The sequence below is a fragment of the Orbicella franksi genome, chromosome 7 (assembly GCF_964199315.1).
Source record: "Orbicella franksi chromosome 7, jaOrbFran1.1, whole genome shotgun sequence".
Classification (NCBI taxonomy): domain Eukaryota; kingdom Metazoa; phylum Cnidaria; class Anthozoa; order Scleractinia; family Merulinidae; genus Orbicella; species Orbicella franksi.
In genome coordinates, this window is record NC_138151.1 from 19,557,188 (window position 1) to 19,576,623 (window position 19,436).

Sequence of the window (19,436 nt, forward strand, 5' to 3'; positions counted from 1 at the left end):
CAATGTGACTCTTGTAACTTGCACTTGTTCTTAAAGATATAAAGCTAAACATGCAGCTGTTAGAGCTGCCATAAGTTCCAGCTCTGGAAGGGTGAGTTTCTTCTTTGTTGGAGCAACACGCGACTTCACCATGGCTAGCGACGACTGGTTTTCACGTACAGTACAGCCCAAAAATAATGCATGCGCAAGAACTTCTTTTTGCATCCGTAAGCCAGCAACTTCTTGCGGCTTCTTGTGGGTCGCTTGCACTTGGATTCTGCAAGACACAAGAACTTCTTTGCGGTTAGAAGTTAAAACCGCAAGAACTTCTTTGCGGTTGGATTTTCAAGACGCAAGAACTCTTTGCAGTAGGATTTTCAACCTGCAAGAACTTCTTTGCGCTAACATCTTAGCACGCGAAAATCTGTATCAAGACAATACGATCTTGGCGACGGGTTCTAAAAAACACAACTAACAAACATAAGTAAAAATCAGAACTAGCGCCGGCACTTACTGTAAGAAGTATTAAAACGACAAATTCTTAACTCTTGACAATTTAAACTCTAAAGTTCAGTTCTGACAATGAACTTTTCATGAGCCTAACTTAATTCAAATCTGGACTGATCCCTGCCGAATGGCCAAAGAAAAAGTAATGAACGGATGTGTGTTTGATAAAACTTCGAATTCATTGATCCGCGTGAGCTGCTGTTAACATGTTCTACAAAGCTGTCTTTCAATCCATCAAAACGTAGACAAATATAACAGAAGAAGAAGTTGATTCTCAGCCATACCGACTAACAAACAAATCATCGACCTTACTATGTATACAGCTACCATTACACAAGAGATCTTGGGAAGTTTGATGTGACTGATATTATAAGTACTAAAGTGTAAGCCATATAAAGTCCATACGCTGTTGAAGTCTTCCTTGGAGAGAGTTTTCGTTTGCGAATGAATCAGTCGGTAGATTTTATCACTGACAGTGGGAAGATTTTGGTCACGTGCTAAGCAACCTGTGAATCGAGAGTGTCTCAAAATAACTTTACAGATTATAGAGATAAGGCCTTGGGCTTTTTGTTGGATTATAATTATTTTCATTAGTTTAGTAACAGTACATTTTTTTGTCGGTTGGTTCTGAATTAGATGCTGGGTTCACTTTGTTTTGTTTTTCGACGACATGGAGGAAATTTTACTGTTTACAATAATATTATTACAATGTGTTCCGGAGTCCCCAACCCGCGGTGTGATAGCGGTGCAAAATGAGCTTATTTTAAATTGCTTTTTTGTCCGGAACAAAGGTAAAAAAACACTTATTTACTGGGAAGTAGCTTCCAAGTGTAACCCAAATTTTGAAACAAGCACGCTTCTCAGTCAGCAAAAACAAGCACAGGACTACATGCATGCATGACAAAAGCGTGACTTTTCACGCATCAGTAATGTTTGAAGACTTTACGCAAATTCAAGGTGTCACAACATGATTGTTATCAGTGCATGCTGTCTTAAAAGATTTTGTTCAATGGGATTCTCTTCAAAATGAGAGGAATGCATAAGGCAAACTCATGAGATTCACTGTTCAGAAGATCATTTATGTGCTTATCACAACCATAGTTATACCGGTAATGTTTTACCACATTGCAAACAGGGTAGAATTTACGAAGTACGCTTCCATAGGCAACTTTCAAGTTTCCTTGATTACTGTTTGTTTAGAAACACAAAATATATTTTCTGCAAGAGCTTTTCGCCTGTAATACTAACTCTGCAAAAAGTTCTTAAAGAAATTTACAACATCGTAGTGCACACGCAGTCTTTGTGGTTCAGTGTGCGATTTGAATGAAAGTTGTCTTTGCTCACATATCCACAAGAAGACAACAACACTTCTGAATGATAATGAATTTTGCATTCAGAAGCAAAAAGCGTTGAAATCCAGACTGACTGCATCATAGTTCGATGTTTGTACGTGGACTGTTTCTTCATGAGCTTCATTATTTGGAGACGTTTCGTGATTGTCGCATAATCTGCCAGCAGAATGTTCAAGTGATCAAAGGGCTTTTTTCCCGTAGGTGTCATGAACACACGAGTACGTAATAAGCGAGTGCGTTCGATATTATTTTCAAAGTATAAGCAAACATAAATCCAGATCTGGTCTCAGCTGTTGGAAATATATCTCTTCCCACTGCAGTGACTTATCTTATGGATAACATTGCGAGCAAACGCTGAGCATTTCGACCACCAACATGGCACTTATAAAAGAACAGACTGTTTGACCTGCAACAACTTCTTGCGGCTTCTTGCGGTTAGAGTTTTCAACTTCTTGTGTTTCGAATGTTCTTGCGGGTAAACCGCAAAAACACAACATTTTTACTTCTTGCGGTGGTTTGCGTGTTCTTGCGGCGCAAGAACATCTTGCGCCACTTCTTATGCGTGCATTATTTTTGGGCTGTACTGTACTAAGTAAGCAGCGGCGGAGGAGTTTGGCTGAACACCAACTGATTCAATCTGCCAGAAACATTCCAAATCAAATTGTTCTTGATGATGCTCAGTCACAACATTTAAAATAGAAGTGTTGAGGTTTTCTGAATGGTTACTGTTGGACAGGGGGCCCGAGAGGAGGTACCCTATCTTTGATTTGGCTGCGTGGGACCTGGACCCTTGGTAACTTTGCTTTCCACAATGTCCCAATAATGATCAGCACCGATTAGAGTATCAACTGTGAAAGGTGAATCCTCAACTTTAATTTGTGCTAATGACAGCCCCTTTAGATGTGGCAAGTCCCTTACATTGGGACCAGTGTAAGTAGTGAGCGGTGCAACTATCGTTGGCACAATGATCACGCAAATGGAAATGGTCTCCTCTTGAGCGGTTTCGAGATAAATGGTAGCAGTGTCAATGCGTTTAACAGATGATTTGTTCCCACCAAAAGTTGACAGAGATATTGTCTCTTGCATTTCTGGTTTCAGATCAAGTTTGGTCGCTACATCTGATGTAATGAAGGAGCATTGAGAGCCTTCATCGAATAGAATGTGCACACTGATGTGGTTGTTGTGACTTCCAACAGAAGCAACAGCTGTTTTCAGCAGAACGGGCGTGTGTCTGTCAGAATCACCAATGTGGTAGGTCGAGACTGAAGGGTCTACAGTCTTGTCTGTGGTGGGTGCACCTGAAATCTTGTTTGTGGTTGCTGGTTTAGTGGATGACACTGGAGGTGGTTCTACATTTTGACAAAGACTGGTGTGATGCTTTCGGTGGCATACCTTGCATCGGTTCCGTGACTTGCATTTAGATACTGAATGGTGATTAAGACAGTTAAAGCATGCCCTTGCATCACTTACAATGGAGTACCTCTTTCCCTTATCTGTCACAACATTGTAATCATTTGGGCTATGTTAGCCCTTACAGAAAAGGCATGTTTGCTTGGTGGGGCACTAATCAGTGAGAGGAGGGAGAACAGGTGTATATGGCTTTGAAGTAGTGAAAAATGCAGCAGTAGCAGCAGTTGTTGAGCTGCTACTGAGTTCATAATCACTAGAATTGTTCTGACCTGCTTCTAAGGTTTCAATTTCATTCAAGATTGCTTTGCACAAATTATCAAGTTGCCACTCCTTGTTTCCATTTTGTCTTGCTAGATTCCTCTTAATCCCATTAGGTAATTTCTTCTGAATGATGGGGACAAGAATATCTTCATATGTTTCTGTTTTTCTTCCCTGGTGATTCAAGTCCCCTGATGTGTGTCTCAACTGAGTTGTAGAAAAGCCTCAAACTAGTTAAATGGTCAGTGGGTGATGGAAGGATGAGCAACGCCTCCATGTGTGCATTGATGATCTTGTGGGGTTGAGCGAATCTCTCTTTCAATAACTGGATACTCTTAGCATAATTGGCACTGGTTAATGGCAACCTGGCAATGACTCTATCAGCTCCATCACGTAACTGTGCTCTCAAATAATTGAACTTTTGGACATCACTGATTGAAGAGTTATTGTGTACTGCAGACCGGAAAGTGTCCCAAAACAATTGCCATTCAAGCAGGTTCCCATTCAACGATGGCAATACAAGTTTAGGTAAACGACTAGTTTGGAATGTACTCGCCAGCGGCGGTGTAATCGGAGGATTCTCTGCTGAGGCAGCTATGTTACCTTGCAAATCGCTACCTGACGTTCCAGTCGACAGGGGTGAATTGAACTGTTGATTTTCTTGTTCCGTTTGCGACATAGATGGAATGGGTTGTTGATTTTCTTGTCCCCCTTGCGGCAAACTTGACGGAGTACTGATATTCTCAGGACTGTGAGACAACACGTGTTGACCGAGGTTCCCTTTGGCGAGTTCAATTAAATTGTCGGTGGCGCAAACTTTCTCCATGATAAGGCTGTCTAGTTCCTCTGCATTGAGTATTTCTGCTTTGAGTTCCTCAGGAGTTTCCAGTAAAACTGCTATCTTATCGTTAAGTTCCTTTAGGGTTTGTCTCTTTTGTTTCAGGTGGTCAACGAGCGACTTGAGTAGAGCAATCTCATTGTGGGTAATTGTGCCTTTTGCAGTCTCATCGATTTTGTGTCTTCACTTGGTTAAATAAGCCTTGTGTGCTCTTCTAGAGGCCAGCAGTTTCGATAATTCTTCCATCCTGGTCCCAGCACCAAAAATGTGGGGAAGCAGGAAATACAACAGCGATAGGAACTCAACTATATTTCACTTTGGTTCAACAGCGTTACAAACATGGCGGTCATGTTGAGCAAGTTTTTGAGCAGGAACGAAAAACGTGTTTAGTACTGTCCCGAGTAGTGATGTAAGCAATGATAAGACTAAATAAGTAACGACCGCTGACCGGAAATCACTCGAAATTAACAAATAACAGATTAAATGAATAGAAACGAAATAAACGTTCAAAGTCACTATTTAAACTATTTCACACTAATCTGGTTTTCTTTACAAGATAGTATCAGCTTCAGTGCATCAAAAGGAGGAAAACTATGAGAGACAGCTAACAACGTCAACAACATCTCACTCAAAACCCTTCCGTGACAAGCAAAAGACAAAACTACCGTCAAATCTGTATTAAGCAGACCCCATATTAAGCGGACACCCTCTATTAGGCAGACAGAAATTCAAGTCCCATTTTTCTTTTCCCACATTCACTGTAAAAAATACCTGTATTCAACGGACACCTCTATTAAGTGGACGCGGACACCTTAAACTTGACTTTTATGGTCATTTCTATTGTTAGAAACCTGAATAAAATGGACAGTGCAAAAAGAATGCATGATTTTTTGTCCACGTTTTAATAGATTGCCAACAAACTGAGCTGTCACAGACATGCAATATTTTGTTATTCAGTTTTGTTTTTACAGAACGTTTGGTCTTGTTTGATTTTGTGAACCTTCCCATGATTCGATCAATATAGATACTGTCACTGTATACTTAAATCTCTTTACCTCATACTTATCATTGTTTATGGAAATGCGGTATTTCAGAGTTATCGATGGTTCACGAGAATGCTATTTGTCCCTTTCAAGGTCTTTAATACTGACCAATATTGATATGACCCTTTTAAGACGAATTCTGAGGGAACCCGTTTTCAGTGGACACCCTGTATTAAGTGGACACAAGCAAGGGTCCCGAGGGTGTCCGCCTAATACAGGTTTGACTGTATAACAATATCTGATAATTTCCAGGTCAAACCCATGTTATTCTTTGTCAGGCTCGGTTTTTCTCCTGCCAACGCCTTCTGCAAATTTAATCAGTGAATATCCCCTCTCTCTTATCTCACGCTCTCATGGGTAAAACAGGTAATAAATAAGCATTGTGGCTTCGCCCTTCCCTTCACAACTTCTCCTAATCTATAGCGCATTAATATTTACTACATGTTATTTTTAGAACTACTCGCATAAAATCAATACCCAAGGATTTTATGTAGCATGATATTTTATTTTGCATATAATAAACCAAAGACCTTCGTTGATGTAAAAAAATCTCCCTTCTTCTAAAGGTCTTTCACAACTGAACATATTTCTCGTCAAAAAAGGCACAACACTGCGACAACAGCACAGAGTGACGTAATAGCGGTGCTAACAGACTTGTGTAAGCAGCCGCTGACTACCTATTGTCTAATCACACTGAAAAATATAGCCTGCATTCTGCATTGCAGGCGTAGGTAGGGGTTGGGTGGCAAAAAAACCGTGAGGAAGAAAAGAAAGGAACAGCACCCTGTCCCGATAAAGAAGCCCGTTTCCAATAAGCTTCCCAGTTTAATTTCCTCAACCCGTAAAATTCAAAAAGGCAAAAATCCTAATGAGACCTACTTTGTATGAGTACCAGGTGAAGCTAAAATAATAAGTTAATAACCCAGCTTCACCTGGTACTCATACAAAGTAGGTCTCATTAGGACTCTTGTTGACAGGGCCTACAAGATCAACAACACTTGGTTGGGGTTACATGAGGATATAACCAAGCTTACTGAAATTCTCAAAAAGAACCTTTTCCCTTCCCATCTAATTGAAAAAGTGGTTAACCGTTACATCACTGGGACCCAAAGCAATCATTGTCCCAGGGGCTACCCCCTTACCACCTTGCCCACGTTTTACTTTAAGCTGCCGTACATAGGCCATTTTTCTGTCATCACTCAGAAGAAGATTCGACACTTAATCAAGCGCTATTGTAATGATTTAGACATCAAATTAGTTTTTTCTTCCTTTAAGATAGATAACCTTTTTGGTGTGAAAGACCCTATCCCCTGCGGGCTTCGTTCACGTGTGGTTTATAAGTTTACATGTGCGGGCTGTAATGCCTGTTATGTCGGCAAAACCTCCCAACTTTTCTCCACACGCGTACATGAGGACTTAGCTGTTTATAGGGCCTCTCACATCTTCAAACATCTTCAGAATTCTGAACGTTGTCGCTCATTGTGTTCAATAGACTGCTTTCACTACTAGCTTTCAACTCAAGATAAAGGAGGCTATCCATATTCAAAAAGAACTACCTTGCCTCAATCAGCAATTACACCCTGTAAATCTAAAATTATCCTTTTAATTTACACCTTTTCACATTCTGTTGTTACTATTTGTCTTAATTAGCATTTTTGTCTACTTATTATTCAACTTGCTTTGTAATCACTCATTCAACTGAAGATGACAGAAGTTCTGTCGAAACATGTCTTTTAAACTTAAAAAATTGATCGTTTTCCTTAAAATCTTTGTGTTCGTTAAGATATAAAATAAACAAAGGACAATTCCCTCAGATTTCGATAAATGCTACCATCAAAGCATTTAAATTCACCAAAATCCAACGCTGAGGTCACAAAATAGGGAAGTCTACGGCGACTGAATGGAAGAAGTCAAGGGGGTCTTCTATTCAATACTACGAAAAGCTCCAATGCAAAAGCAAGCTCAAATGGCCTGCTCACATGTTCCACATGTGTCTTATCACATGTAGTCACATTTCTTAGTATTAAATGGTACCAGTTTACTGGCCATGACGTGCCCCTGCAAAAATCAAGCGGGGTGGCCATTTTGGTGTCCTTGCAAGAATGTGGAGTTTTTCTGCATTTATACAATAATTAAATGAATGTGCGTGCTCTGATTGGTCAATCAGCTATGGTTTATTGTGACAGTAAACTCATGGAAATTGCGTGTCTTCTGAATTATTATATAAAAGCAATAGACCATACTCGAAGAATTCATGAATCACTCACCTGCGGCTCATGATTTACAAATTCTTCTCGTGTTCTTCCAACATCCCACGTGGTTTATCAGCCTATAAACCATAAAAACTTGTGGTCTACTTTGCTTTAATAACTGTGCACAGGCAAACTAACTCTGGAAAGCCACAGGTCAAAATAAGGCTTGCGTTCTCTGAATGCAATTACCTAAACATGCTGAATGGAAAAGATGCACGTTTTTGAAATTTTGGAGGGGTTTCTGCTTCTGTGATAATCAGTCTTAGACGAAGTTTCTTTAACATTTCTTTCATTCAGCAATCTTTCGTTGAGAATTTCAGTGGTTTTTCTATTTGGCACTCGCACACAGTGTTTTGTATTATTGTATTTATAGAGATTTCTTCATTTACTTGGTTCAATTCAGTTAGTTTGGTAAATGCTTAGTGGTAAATTTCCTCAAAGGTTATTGTATATAGTTTATGGGAGATCCCTTTTTAGGCTTGGGAAAATCTATATAATAATTAGTTGAAAGAGACACAGCATGCGAGAAATCATTTAGCGCAGACCTTCTGCCATTTGTGGACTTTCTGAACTTTTTCAAGTATACATCTTTTCCTAATGTACCAATCGTCCTCCCTTCCAGTTACTCTCTTACTCTTTACTGTTAAGACTACAATAGGCGACAAAAGTTATGGTGAGACTTTTAGAAAATGACGCTTTTCAATATTGAAGCACTTATTCTTTTTCATTTACATCTAGCGTTAATTCTCTGATACCCCCGGCCCCCCAATTCAATGTTGTGTAGGCGCTGTGGTCTGTGTAGTCTAAGAAATAGAAAAGTCAACAATGTTTGGGGGAAAGGGGGGGATGTTTCCAAGACGCTCTAAAATCGAATTTTACTGCCAAGTGTCTCAACACTTTTGTCACCCATTGTCTAAAACAGTAAACTTGGTTTTGCTGAAATAACTGGTGTGGTACTTAATTCAAACATCTGCCATTGCCTTATCCCAGCATCCGGGTTCTTTTCATGGGAAAATTATGGCAAGCTTACTTATTACTACATTAATTTAAGGAAATTATCAACTTTTTTGGAAGTCTAATCTTGTGTGACATATGTGCATGTCATTGCCGATTTGGGGTGTCGGTTATCTCCACCGTATTTTTCTCCGTAAAAGGAGCGAAGTAATACAGTAATTGTTGAAATACAAACTACCAGTGGTACTCCCAAACTAGGCTATCTTGGAGTAATTCAAACGACCACTGTACAGGAATATCAACGAGTATCCACGAATGGACTAAATCAATATGAAGATTATCCTTTTAACCATCATTTGGTTACCCGTGGTTACTTGTGGTTACCAGTGAAAAAACTCCATTTATCTGCATTAAATAATTGTTATTTCAAGCTTAACTGAAAAAGGAAGCAAAAACTTTGTACAATAGGATTTAAAACGAGACACTATGTTATAAAAGTAACTTTTGGACTCAGAAGGCACGTTTCTATCGGTTTACCAACAGTTTACCAAGTGTTATGATATCATTTTTATATCACACTTGTTTGAAGCATTCTCAGCTGTTAACAGCATGCTGTTTTACAGACAAAATTACAGAAGACCACTTGTTTTATCACGGCATTGACAAAACCGGGATCAGACCGGATCACGGATCGGATCACGGACCAGACCACGGATCAGATCACAGATCAGATCGCGGATCGGATCACGGATCGGATCACGGATCGGATCATGGATCGGATCAAGGAAAAAAATTCAAAATTCAAAATTTTGTTGAGCAAATTACACTAGAGTGACTACTGTAAACAGAACATTTTATTTAATTTAGTTGTGATATTCCTTTATTCTTTTATAATATCAAGCCAACTGGGAGCTGGTCCCAGATGAATTTTTTTCAAGCTGTTGGGTTTTAAATGCGATGATCAATCATGTCTTTATATCTTTCTCCACAGTTCAACTATATGATATTTCGTATATTCACTTGCAGTCTTCACCATCTACGGGTATATTACGAACTCACAATGTGATCAACTCCCGGTTGGCTTGATAGCTAAGTTGGTAGAGCACTGCACCGGTATCGCAGAGGTCAAGGGTTCGAGTCCCATTCAGGCCTGAATTTTTTTAAGGCTTTAATTTCACGACCGCTTAAGTTGTGTGTATAATTGCGATGATCAATCATGTCTTCATATCTTTCTCCGCAGTTCAGATAAATGATATTTCGTATATTCACTTGCATCAAAGGTAAACTGTCATAAAACGAGTCAGCATGGTAATAATAGGACGAACATATGAATCGAAGCACAAAAACTAAAAACACTAAAAAAAATTAAACATCTGATGATTTAAACAATTTCCATTTTTGAGACAAGTCTATACTTTTACAAGATCTGAGTTTGGAATACAATATTTCGCACTGGAATAAAACGAAACAAACCATTTGTTTTTCAAGGAAATATAGCTGTTTTACAAAAAAATATAGGAATAACATCGATAGTGTGAATGATAGTGCAACCCCAGAGTAAACAACATCTTAGGAGTTACGTCACGATTTTTAGAGTCATTTTTAGGATTGTAATAGAATAAAACCTTAAAATGATCGTGTTCTAGGATAGAAAACACTTAAGAGGCAAGAACAAATCAAAACGGAATGAGGATCATTAAGGATGGCAAAGATTAACGAGGACTGCAAATGATGAACTCAAAAAACTAGGCTAGTTTTTTCAAGAAGTGCAAATCGTGGCGTAGCTCCTTTCAAGCAAGCCATGTCCATAAGTTTTCGTACATAAGTTTTCTCATTAACCGTAACGCCAACTGTAACGCTCACATCTGACATGAAAATGTAGCCGAGAATTAGCTACTGATACGGACAACAATTTCAAAAACAAGAATGGGAGGTTCACACAAGCTTCGAGCCAACTAACATTCAAATATAACTACATCTGCCTGTTTGTTACAATTTAAATTTGTGGTAAATTAAGCAGTTACGTGGCTTTTTAAATGACCTCTTGTCATTCTCTGTAATTAACATGTCATTGCGTCAAATTCGGGATTCTTATTTTCATTTAACATATTTTAGTCTTCCACTTTTATTTTTTATTTATTATTATCTTATGAACAATTTGATTTTTTGGGGGATTTTTTTTTCTTTAAAACTTTGTTTTGTTTTTTTTTCTGTGATCTGATCCGTGATCCGATCCGTAATCCGAGCCGTGATCCGATCCGTGATCCGGTCCGTGATCTGATCCATGATCCAGTCCAGTCCGATCCAGGTTTTGCCGATGCCGTGTTTTATCATGCTTTTTAACTTCATGTCATGAGTTCTCAATGTTTTATCAATGGTAGAGCATTAAAAATAGAATTAGTTAATTAACTTTTCTATGCTAATGTTTACCAATGGGAAACCACTGGAAATTCGCACAATAAAAGTTAAAAAGCACTTAAACCATCGCTTGATATCAAACTTTATGTGCTCTGTACAATGCCGTTATCAAAATGATATGCACATGTTACTGTGACGTCATTATGAGGTCATCTGCAGTGGTAAACCATTTTATTGAGGTGATAGAGAGATTTTTGCCATAGAACAGTACGATTTCTGTTTTTTCATCAAAATATGACAACTGAAAAGGAAAAACTTGTAGCCATTGTGTCATGGTGAGAATTGCGTTGATTGAAAGTGATATAGAGACTCTTTGAGCACTTTAAAAGTGAAAAAGTGGCAATAAACACCACCTTGAGGGCTAAATATGGATCAATTTATCAATGGGATAGACCAGGTTTCATCTTTGTATTGGAACTTTGTGAGAAAAAAACACTTTTCACTTTTTCTTTATTCACAATTCACTCTGGACCACACATTTGGTGGTTTTGGTAAAAAACATAGGCACACAATTCATGCAAGAGTTATTTTTTGTGAATTGGAGGTAGCAGCACTCACTGGACTCTCAACAGTTATGATAATGTTAATCCAGCAAGTTTTTTTGGTTACAATATACAGTGCAAAAAAAAATAGAATTGTTTCACCATAGGTGTAGCTTACAAAACGTTCTTTAATTCTCATTGTGTGATTGTCAATCATCCGTGATGGTAGTTTTGAAAAGGACAGTTGTTGATGACTGACGTTTCAACAACCCAAACCGAAGTCATCTTCAGAGTCAAGTAAATTGTGCTCGTCAGTCGATGGTTTTGATTTCCTATGGTCTTGATTTCCTATCATTCATTCTGATTTTCAAAACTGCAAAAGGCAAAATGCCCATACACATTGCTGACTTTGCTTCTCTTCAAGTGTTTGCAGAGTGGCACCAAAACGTTCCCAAGTGGGCGGGTAAGCTTTGAAGTTTGATTGTCAAAACTTTGAATTTTGATTGACCTGCAGTTGCAAGCAATGGGAAGACCTTTTTTAAACGTTTCCTCCACCGGGCTCTTTATTTGTAATAGCTAGTAGTTATGGTATGTATTTCAGAAAATTTATTCAAAAGTTCAATTGATCATGTGACAGGAAGTCATGCCAACATTTTACCACATTAGGTTTGGTGTTATGACAAAGCAAATACATGTCAATGTACTGAATGGTCATGTAAAATGGGGTTGACAAGCCTTCGATTCACAACTCCTACGATTTGTGGCAGTTGAAAAGAAAACCTCAGAAAAAATATTACCCTCGACCCTCGACCCTCGAAAAAAAAATAGACCCAACATTATGAAAGGTAAACAGCATTGCCTAATTGAAGACTTGAAACAACCAGACGCCATGAAATCTGCAGAATTTCAGCGGACGTTTCCTTGTCACATTACCCTTCCCATCGCCTGAGAGTTTTTTGGTGACAAAAAGTCAGTTACATATTTAAAAAAAAGTTTTGTCACCTTATGAGAGGCATAAGTTAACCTTTTTTAATGGCATACTGTATTTCCTGAACTGCACAAGGAATCTGTTTCAAAACAAAAGAACCACTGTGTCACCTCAAAGTCTTATCTAATTAATTTGCTGTTTAACTTGCCGCCATGAAGTCTTCAGTAATATTTGAAGAGGAGTCAACGGAGTCGTAGTCAGAATTGTAATCAGTCATAAGAGTGTTTACGACCTAGTGAAAATCGAAAATCAAAGTCAGAAGCAGAGTCAAGCTCGATGGAATTGGAGTCAGAAGAATCAGAACGTTTCCATTTCTTACAATTCTGTTTACGACTCTGTCGCTTATGATCCAGTGAAAACTAGATTGTCGGAGTCAGAAGCAGAAGTGGAAGAACCAACCAATCACAAGGCCTGGAATCGAACACTGTGATTGGTTTATTCTTCTGCTTCTACTTGCGACTCCAACAATGCAGTTTTCACTAGATCGTAAGCGATGGAGTCATAAGCGGATGCAGTGTTCTGCTTCTGACTCCGTTGGTTTGATTTTCACTGGAGCGTACCGCTCTACGTTTCTGATTATGACTACAACTCCTTCGCTAGTGAAAACCAGCCTTAAGAAAATCTTTGCTAAGAATGTTCATTTTTATGAATTGCCATTAATGCAAGATATTAAAATGCTGCTGAGGACACTAAGAAAAGATAGGCCCAAACATTTTCTGGACGTGCCACTAGATTGGCTTCTTGTTTGTTTATTCTGACCGTGTGAACAAGAGTCACTGATTCGTCAGTTTTGCAACGGCAATCTTTAAAATAGCAAATGGGGAATCGAAGAATGGGGAATGGGGAATGACCTGCGGAATCTTTAAAAGCGGGAATCTTTAAAACAGGAAATCTTTAAAAGCGGGAATCTTTAAAATGAGGAATCTTTAAAACCGGGAATCTTTAAAAGTGGGAATCTTTAAAACCGGGAATCCTTAAAATGGGAACATTTAAAAGCAGGAATCTTTAAAACGGGGAATCCTTAAAAGCAGGAATCTTTAAAACAGGGAATCTGTAAAATGGGGGATCTGTAAAAGCTGGAATCTTTAAAACGGGAATCTTTAAAAGTGGGAATCTTTAAAATGGGGAATCCTTAGAAGCAGGAATCTTTAAAAGCGGGAATCTGTAAAATGGGGGATCTGTAAAAGCTGGAATCTTTAAAACGGGAATCTTTAAAAGCGGGAATCTTTTAAATGGGGAAGCTTTAATAAAGGGAATCTTTAAAACAGGGGAATCTTTAAAAGCGGGAATTTTAAAACGGGGAATCTTCAAAAGTGGGAATCTTTAAAAAGCGTTAATCTTCACTGAAAAGTGAGCAGGAATCTTTCAGCTTCACACCGGAAGCTGTTTATATATCAACTTAGCAAGTACAAATACAGTTGTGGAATTTATTCATTGTAATTATATTGCACGCTATTAAAGCACATAGGTTTAGCGAGATAGTGGAGCGGTTCAAATCTTGATTCTCATTCTCTGAGATCTGCTACACCGACTGAAGAATCAAACCGCCTGGATTCATCTTAACACCGGACTGTGAGGCTTGTGATGATTTTAAATTGAGTTTCGCAGCGATAGATATTTGTCCTAGCCTTATCATGTGCTTTAATGGAAGGACTTACGACTTTACAACAAATATATGGCAAGGAAAACATATGGGTTCTTGGTTTTGTAACAGAGCTATGCTTGGATTTCTAAGCTTTTGTGTGACTTATTTCGGGGAATTTGGCTATCTGAACAGTTCATGTATTAGAAAAGGTATTATTTTTGAAAACGTTTTGTCGGTATTGCAATGGACTTTAGTAATTGTATTACTTTTGTAAATAGTGTAAGTAGACCTACCATTGGTTGTAAGTAGTGTGAATTACAATTAAAGTGTCAAAAAAAAATTATTTTGAAATGATTTTGAGTTCCTCCAGAGATAAATGCATGCTTTTGTAGCAAAACTCAGTGACAGATGTTTCTGTTGGTTTCTGGGCATCTCCATAAAAATTTATCTGCATATCTGGCATAAGAAAAATTGCTGTGACCTGACTCTTAGCAAGAGTCTTTGCATATTTACCCTAATAATAAAGTGTATTATCGTTTGTCTCACGATGTAGTCACTTGAGATGTAGATCGCAACGTTTCGACTGCTTACTGCTAGTCTTCTTCAGGCGATAAGGTTGACTGATTGCACAGTATCATTTATATCACAAAGGTCGGCTGTGATTGGTGCATTTCGATCCTCCTATTCCATTATTCCGGTGAGTAGCTGTTCCCTCAGTGGTCCGCTGTTGTACCGTTCTCCTGTTGTTGTGTTTCTTGATCGTGGGTATCCATGCTTCAGGAATTTCAATTCCACTATCCCTGTTGATGTTGTTAGGGTGAAGTCTTATGTGAATAGCTTCCTTGACCCTACATGTGTACCAGTGAGGATCTCGATCAATAAACTTGACCTCATTCCAGATAGGATAGTGGCCGGTCTCATGGGTGTGTTCAGAAACGGTGGAGGTCTGGGTTCGGGCAAGTCGTATATCCCTGTCGTGTTCTTTGATCCTCTCCTGCATAGATCTCCCTGTTTCCCCGATGTAGACTTTGCCGCACTCACAGGGAATCCTGTAGACAACACCATCTTGTTTAGCCGGGTTGACGGTGTCCTTTGGTCGCACTAAGTGTGACCGAAGTGTCGTGTCGGACTTAAAGACGGTGAGAATGCCTTGTTGTTCTAGGCAGCGGCGGAGAGACTCCGAAACTCCTTGGACATAAGGTAAAACGGCGGTGGATTTAAATTCTGCGACAGGCTCTCTTCTTGGGGCTGTTCGTGCCTTTGTGATCTTCTGTACAAAAGAGGAGGGATATCCGTTAGAAACAAGTACAGATGACAGATGTTTCTTCTCTCCAGCGATTACTGATGGTTTGGTGACGAGACGTTTAGCCCGGTCGTACAGACACTTCACAATACCGCGCTTTACTGAACGAGGGTGGTGTGAATCATACGCTAGGTACTGATCAGTATGTCTTGGTTTCCTGTACACACTGGTGGTAAGGCGGCCATCAGGTTCTCTGTAAACTGACCTGTCGAGAAAGGCGATCTTGTTGTTGTTCTCGATCTCCATGGTGAAACGGATTGATGGTTGTTGACTGTTCAGGTGTTGCAGGAAGACGTCAACTCTATCCCGATCCAGGATGGTGAAAGTATCATCTACGTAGCGTTTCCAGATCTTAGGCTTGCAAGGTGCGGACTCTATTGCTTGTTCTTCAAATATCTCCATGTAGAGATTAGCAATAACCGCGGATACAGGGCTCCCCATGGCTGTGCCGTCTCGTTGTTCGTAAATCGATCCGTTGTACTGGAAGTACATAGATCTTAATACGACTTCCAAGAGGTCCGCGATTTGAACTGGTGTAAGTGTTGTGCGGTCAGCCAGGCCTGCGTCATTCTCCATTTTTTGTAGCGCGGCTTGTACGGCGCGCTCGATCGGTACATTGGTAAACAGTGACTCTACGTCGAAAGACACCATGATCTCGTGGTCCTGGATCTCTTCACTGGCGATGGTGGAGGGGAAGTCAGTTGAGTTCTTCACTGTGAAGTTCAAGTTACCTGCAAGAGGAGATAATACGTTAGCCAAGAAAGCAGACAGGTCGTATACAAAGGTGTTGACACACGACACAATTGGCCTAAGCGGTGTGTCGGCCTTGTGGATCTTCGGCAAACCATAGATCCTAGGTGGTTGTTTGTGTCGAGGTCTGATCTTATTATAAACCGCCTCTGATATGTGTCCACTCCATTTCAGGGTTAGCAGCTTCTCAGATAGCTTCCGGGTCAAGCGGTCTGTCGGATCTTTGTTGAGCAGCTGGTATGGTCCGGAATCAATTAGCGCTGACATTTTTGTGTGGTATGTGTCAGCGTCCAGGATTACGCTAGCGCGTCCTTTGTTGGCCGGAAGGACCATGATTGAGTTGTCCTCTTTTAAGCTTTTAAGAGCCTCCTGCTGTTCCTTCGTGATGTTGGGCGTGGGTGGTTGTGCCTGTTGAAGGATGGTGTTGACGGATCCCCTGACTGTGTCTCCTCGCTCCGCATCTAGTGGCCTGACTGCTGACTCAATTTTGGCGATGATCTTGGTGGCTGGGACGCTCGTAGGAGTCACGGCGAAATTTAGACCTTTCTTCAGTAGGGACACCTCAGCTTCGTTAAGGGTCCTGGACGACAAGTTGATAACCCACTTTGTTTTGTCAACAAAAGTTGTAGGAGAAACAGAAGACTGTTTCTCTCGCAAAAGTTTCTCAAACTTGCGCTGTTGACGGTCTTTGGTGGTATTAAAGACTCGCTGGGTAGTGGATTTAACCTTGTTGAGTACCTCTGCAGTGTCATCCGCAGAAAGAGCAGATGTTATGCTCTGTGCTGTTGATTCGGCTTCTTTCTTCGTATCTGCCTTGGCTCTCTGCGTCAGTCTGATTCTTTCCCTCAGGAATCTCATGGATGCTAGTTCAGCGACTCTGCGTGCGCCTCTGGTGGGAACTGGCGGTCGAACTTGCAGATCTCTTGGAACAATGTGGTTCTTAATACACCTTGTGAGAAAGGTGAGATGGTTGGTATAGCATGCGAGCTTGCGAGAGCAACGCTCATGTCGACGAATCAACCTTAGGGCTGTGCGCCCATATTTCTGGTCAATGTCGAGGAAAAGGTTGTTGTTATTCATCATGGTAGATGCAATAATAAAGTGTATTATCGTTTGTCTCACAATGTAGTCACTTGAGATGTAGATCGCGACGTTTCGACTGCTTACTGCTAGTCTTCTTTAGGCAATAAGGTCGACTGATTGCACGGTATCATTTATATCACAAAGGTCGGCTGTGATTGGTGCATTTCAATCCTCCTATTGTTCCATTATTCCGGCGAGTAGCTGTTCCCTCAGTGGTCCGCTGTTGTACCGTTCTCCTGTTGTTGTGTTTCTTGATCGTGGGTATCCATGCTTCAGGAAGGATTCCTCATTTTAAAGATTCCCGTTTTAAAGTTTCCCGCTTTTAAAGATTCCCCATTTTAAAGATTCCTGCCTTAAAGATTACCCATTTTAAAGATTCCCCATTTTAAAGATTCCCTCTTTTAAAGATTCTCCATTTTAAAGATTCCCCATTTTAAAGATTCCCGCTTTTAAAGATTCCCCAATTTAAAGATTCCGGCGTTTAAAGATCCCCCGTTTTAAAGATTCCCACCTTTAAAGAATCCCCGTTTTAAAGATTCCCGCTGTTAAAGATTGCACGTTTTAAAGATTCCCGCTTTTAAAGATTCCCACTCTTAAAGTTTCCCACTTTTAAAGATTCCCCATTTTAAAGATTCCCATTTTAAAGTTTCCCGCTTTTAAAGATTCCCTATTTTAAGAGTGCCTGCCTGTAAAAACTAGCGCAGCACAATCTTACAGCCATTATTTGTTCGTCACACAATGCTGTCACATATGACACATTTTGATCTATTTTGTATAGAGCACTCTCAGGATAAGTGAAACAATTTAATCATTATTCATCTGTTTGTTCATATATATAATAATATGTGTATATTTATATTATCGTATTCTATAGTGTGCGTGGCCTCAGTCCAAATCACATTTCTTGTACGTTCTGATGTTTCAGACAACAGCTGATAAAGCTAGTGCCTGTACTCACTAGAATTTTAAAAATATCACCATAAACAAATGATAGATCAATGAAGCAAGCACTAGCTCAAAATAAAAATAGGAAATAGGTGATCATATGTGTCGAAAGAGGGTCACAGATTCATGGTATTCGACCATCAAATAAGTTGACAGTTGGCGATGTACATCGGACGTCATGTAAACAAAAGCAAACTTCTGCTTTATGTGCGATGAATGGTGAGAGAAACATGTCAAATCAGGTTAGAACATTTCGAAATTATCAGCTCTGTGTCTATTTCACCTTAACATAGGTAAAGTCATGCGGCACATGCTAAAATATACGTCTGACCCGTAAATTGAAATTTGATGATGGCCGGTCAAATATTTGCATTTTTAACGTACTTTGAAAAGCTCTTGCGTCGCTCACAATCATTTGCCCAAAGAAATTTTTACAGGAGTCTGTAGACCATCCTTCTGCGATTCAACCGCCAGAAGCTTAATCCATTTGAAGGTTTCGCACATGATGAAAATTAGTTATATTCACAAAGTACTTTTAAGTGAATGAAATATGTGTCTATGAAATTTAATTATTTTGCACCCAAAAAGACAACGCAACATTCCCTAAAATCAACCCAGTACACATTTAAACATTGCATAAAAATATTTGAGTGTTTTAAAGATGAAAGAATGATGTGGTTTTGCATGCTAGGCTCTCAAGCTTGTTTAATAAAATGGTGCATCAAATGATGATTTTAACGGAATTTGGTAATTTGCCTATTTCTTTGAAATGAAAGGATATTTTTCCAAAACAACTATCCAGTAGTTTTTCTCGTGCCCTAGCCTATCTACCATGATAATATGAGCGAAATCAAATTTTCGACCCTTGCTGAGTTATTTTCCATTTTTATGGACAGGGACTCTTAAAGATTCTCTCTTTTAAAGATTCCCCATTTTAAAGATTCCCGCTTTTAAAGATTCTCCATTTTAAAGATTCCCGCATTTAAAGATCCCCCATTTTAAAGATTCCCGCTTTTTAAGATTCCCCATTTTAAAGATTCCCACTTTTAAAGATTCCCCGTTTCAGAGATTCTGCTTTTAAAGATTCCTCATTTTAAAGATTTCCTGTTTTAAAGATTCCCCGATTTAAAGATTCCCCATTTTAAAGATTCCCTGTTTTAAAGATTCCTCGTTTTAAAAATTCCTCCTTTTAAAGATTCCCCATTTTAAAGATTCACGCTTTTAAAGATTCCCCATTTCAAAGATTCCCGCTTCTAAAGATTCCCTATTTTAAAGATTCCTGCTTTTAA

General features: G+C 39.4%; 2 protein-coding genes across 3 annotated transcripts in view; one reads left to right on the forward strand and one right to left on the reverse strand.

Moving 5' to 3' along the window:
* LOC145492299 (uncharacterized) overlaps nucleotides 1-19,218 on the reverse strand; it is an 83,125-nt gene extending 63,907 nt beyond the window's left edge. Inside the window, exon 1 of the mRNA XM_081471717.1 lies at nucleotides 14,927-19,218. Coding sequence (XP_081327843.1) covers nucleotides 14,927-17,202 — 2,276 coding nt within the window. The 5' untranslated portion in view covers nucleotides 17,203-19,218. The remainder of the gene's footprint in view (nucleotides 1-14,926) is intronic.
* Nucleotides 1-19,436, forward strand: part of LOC145492341 (putative serine protease K12H4.7) — a 125,390-nt gene that overhangs the window by 102,214 nt on the left and 3,740 nt on the right. The window lies entirely within an intron of this gene.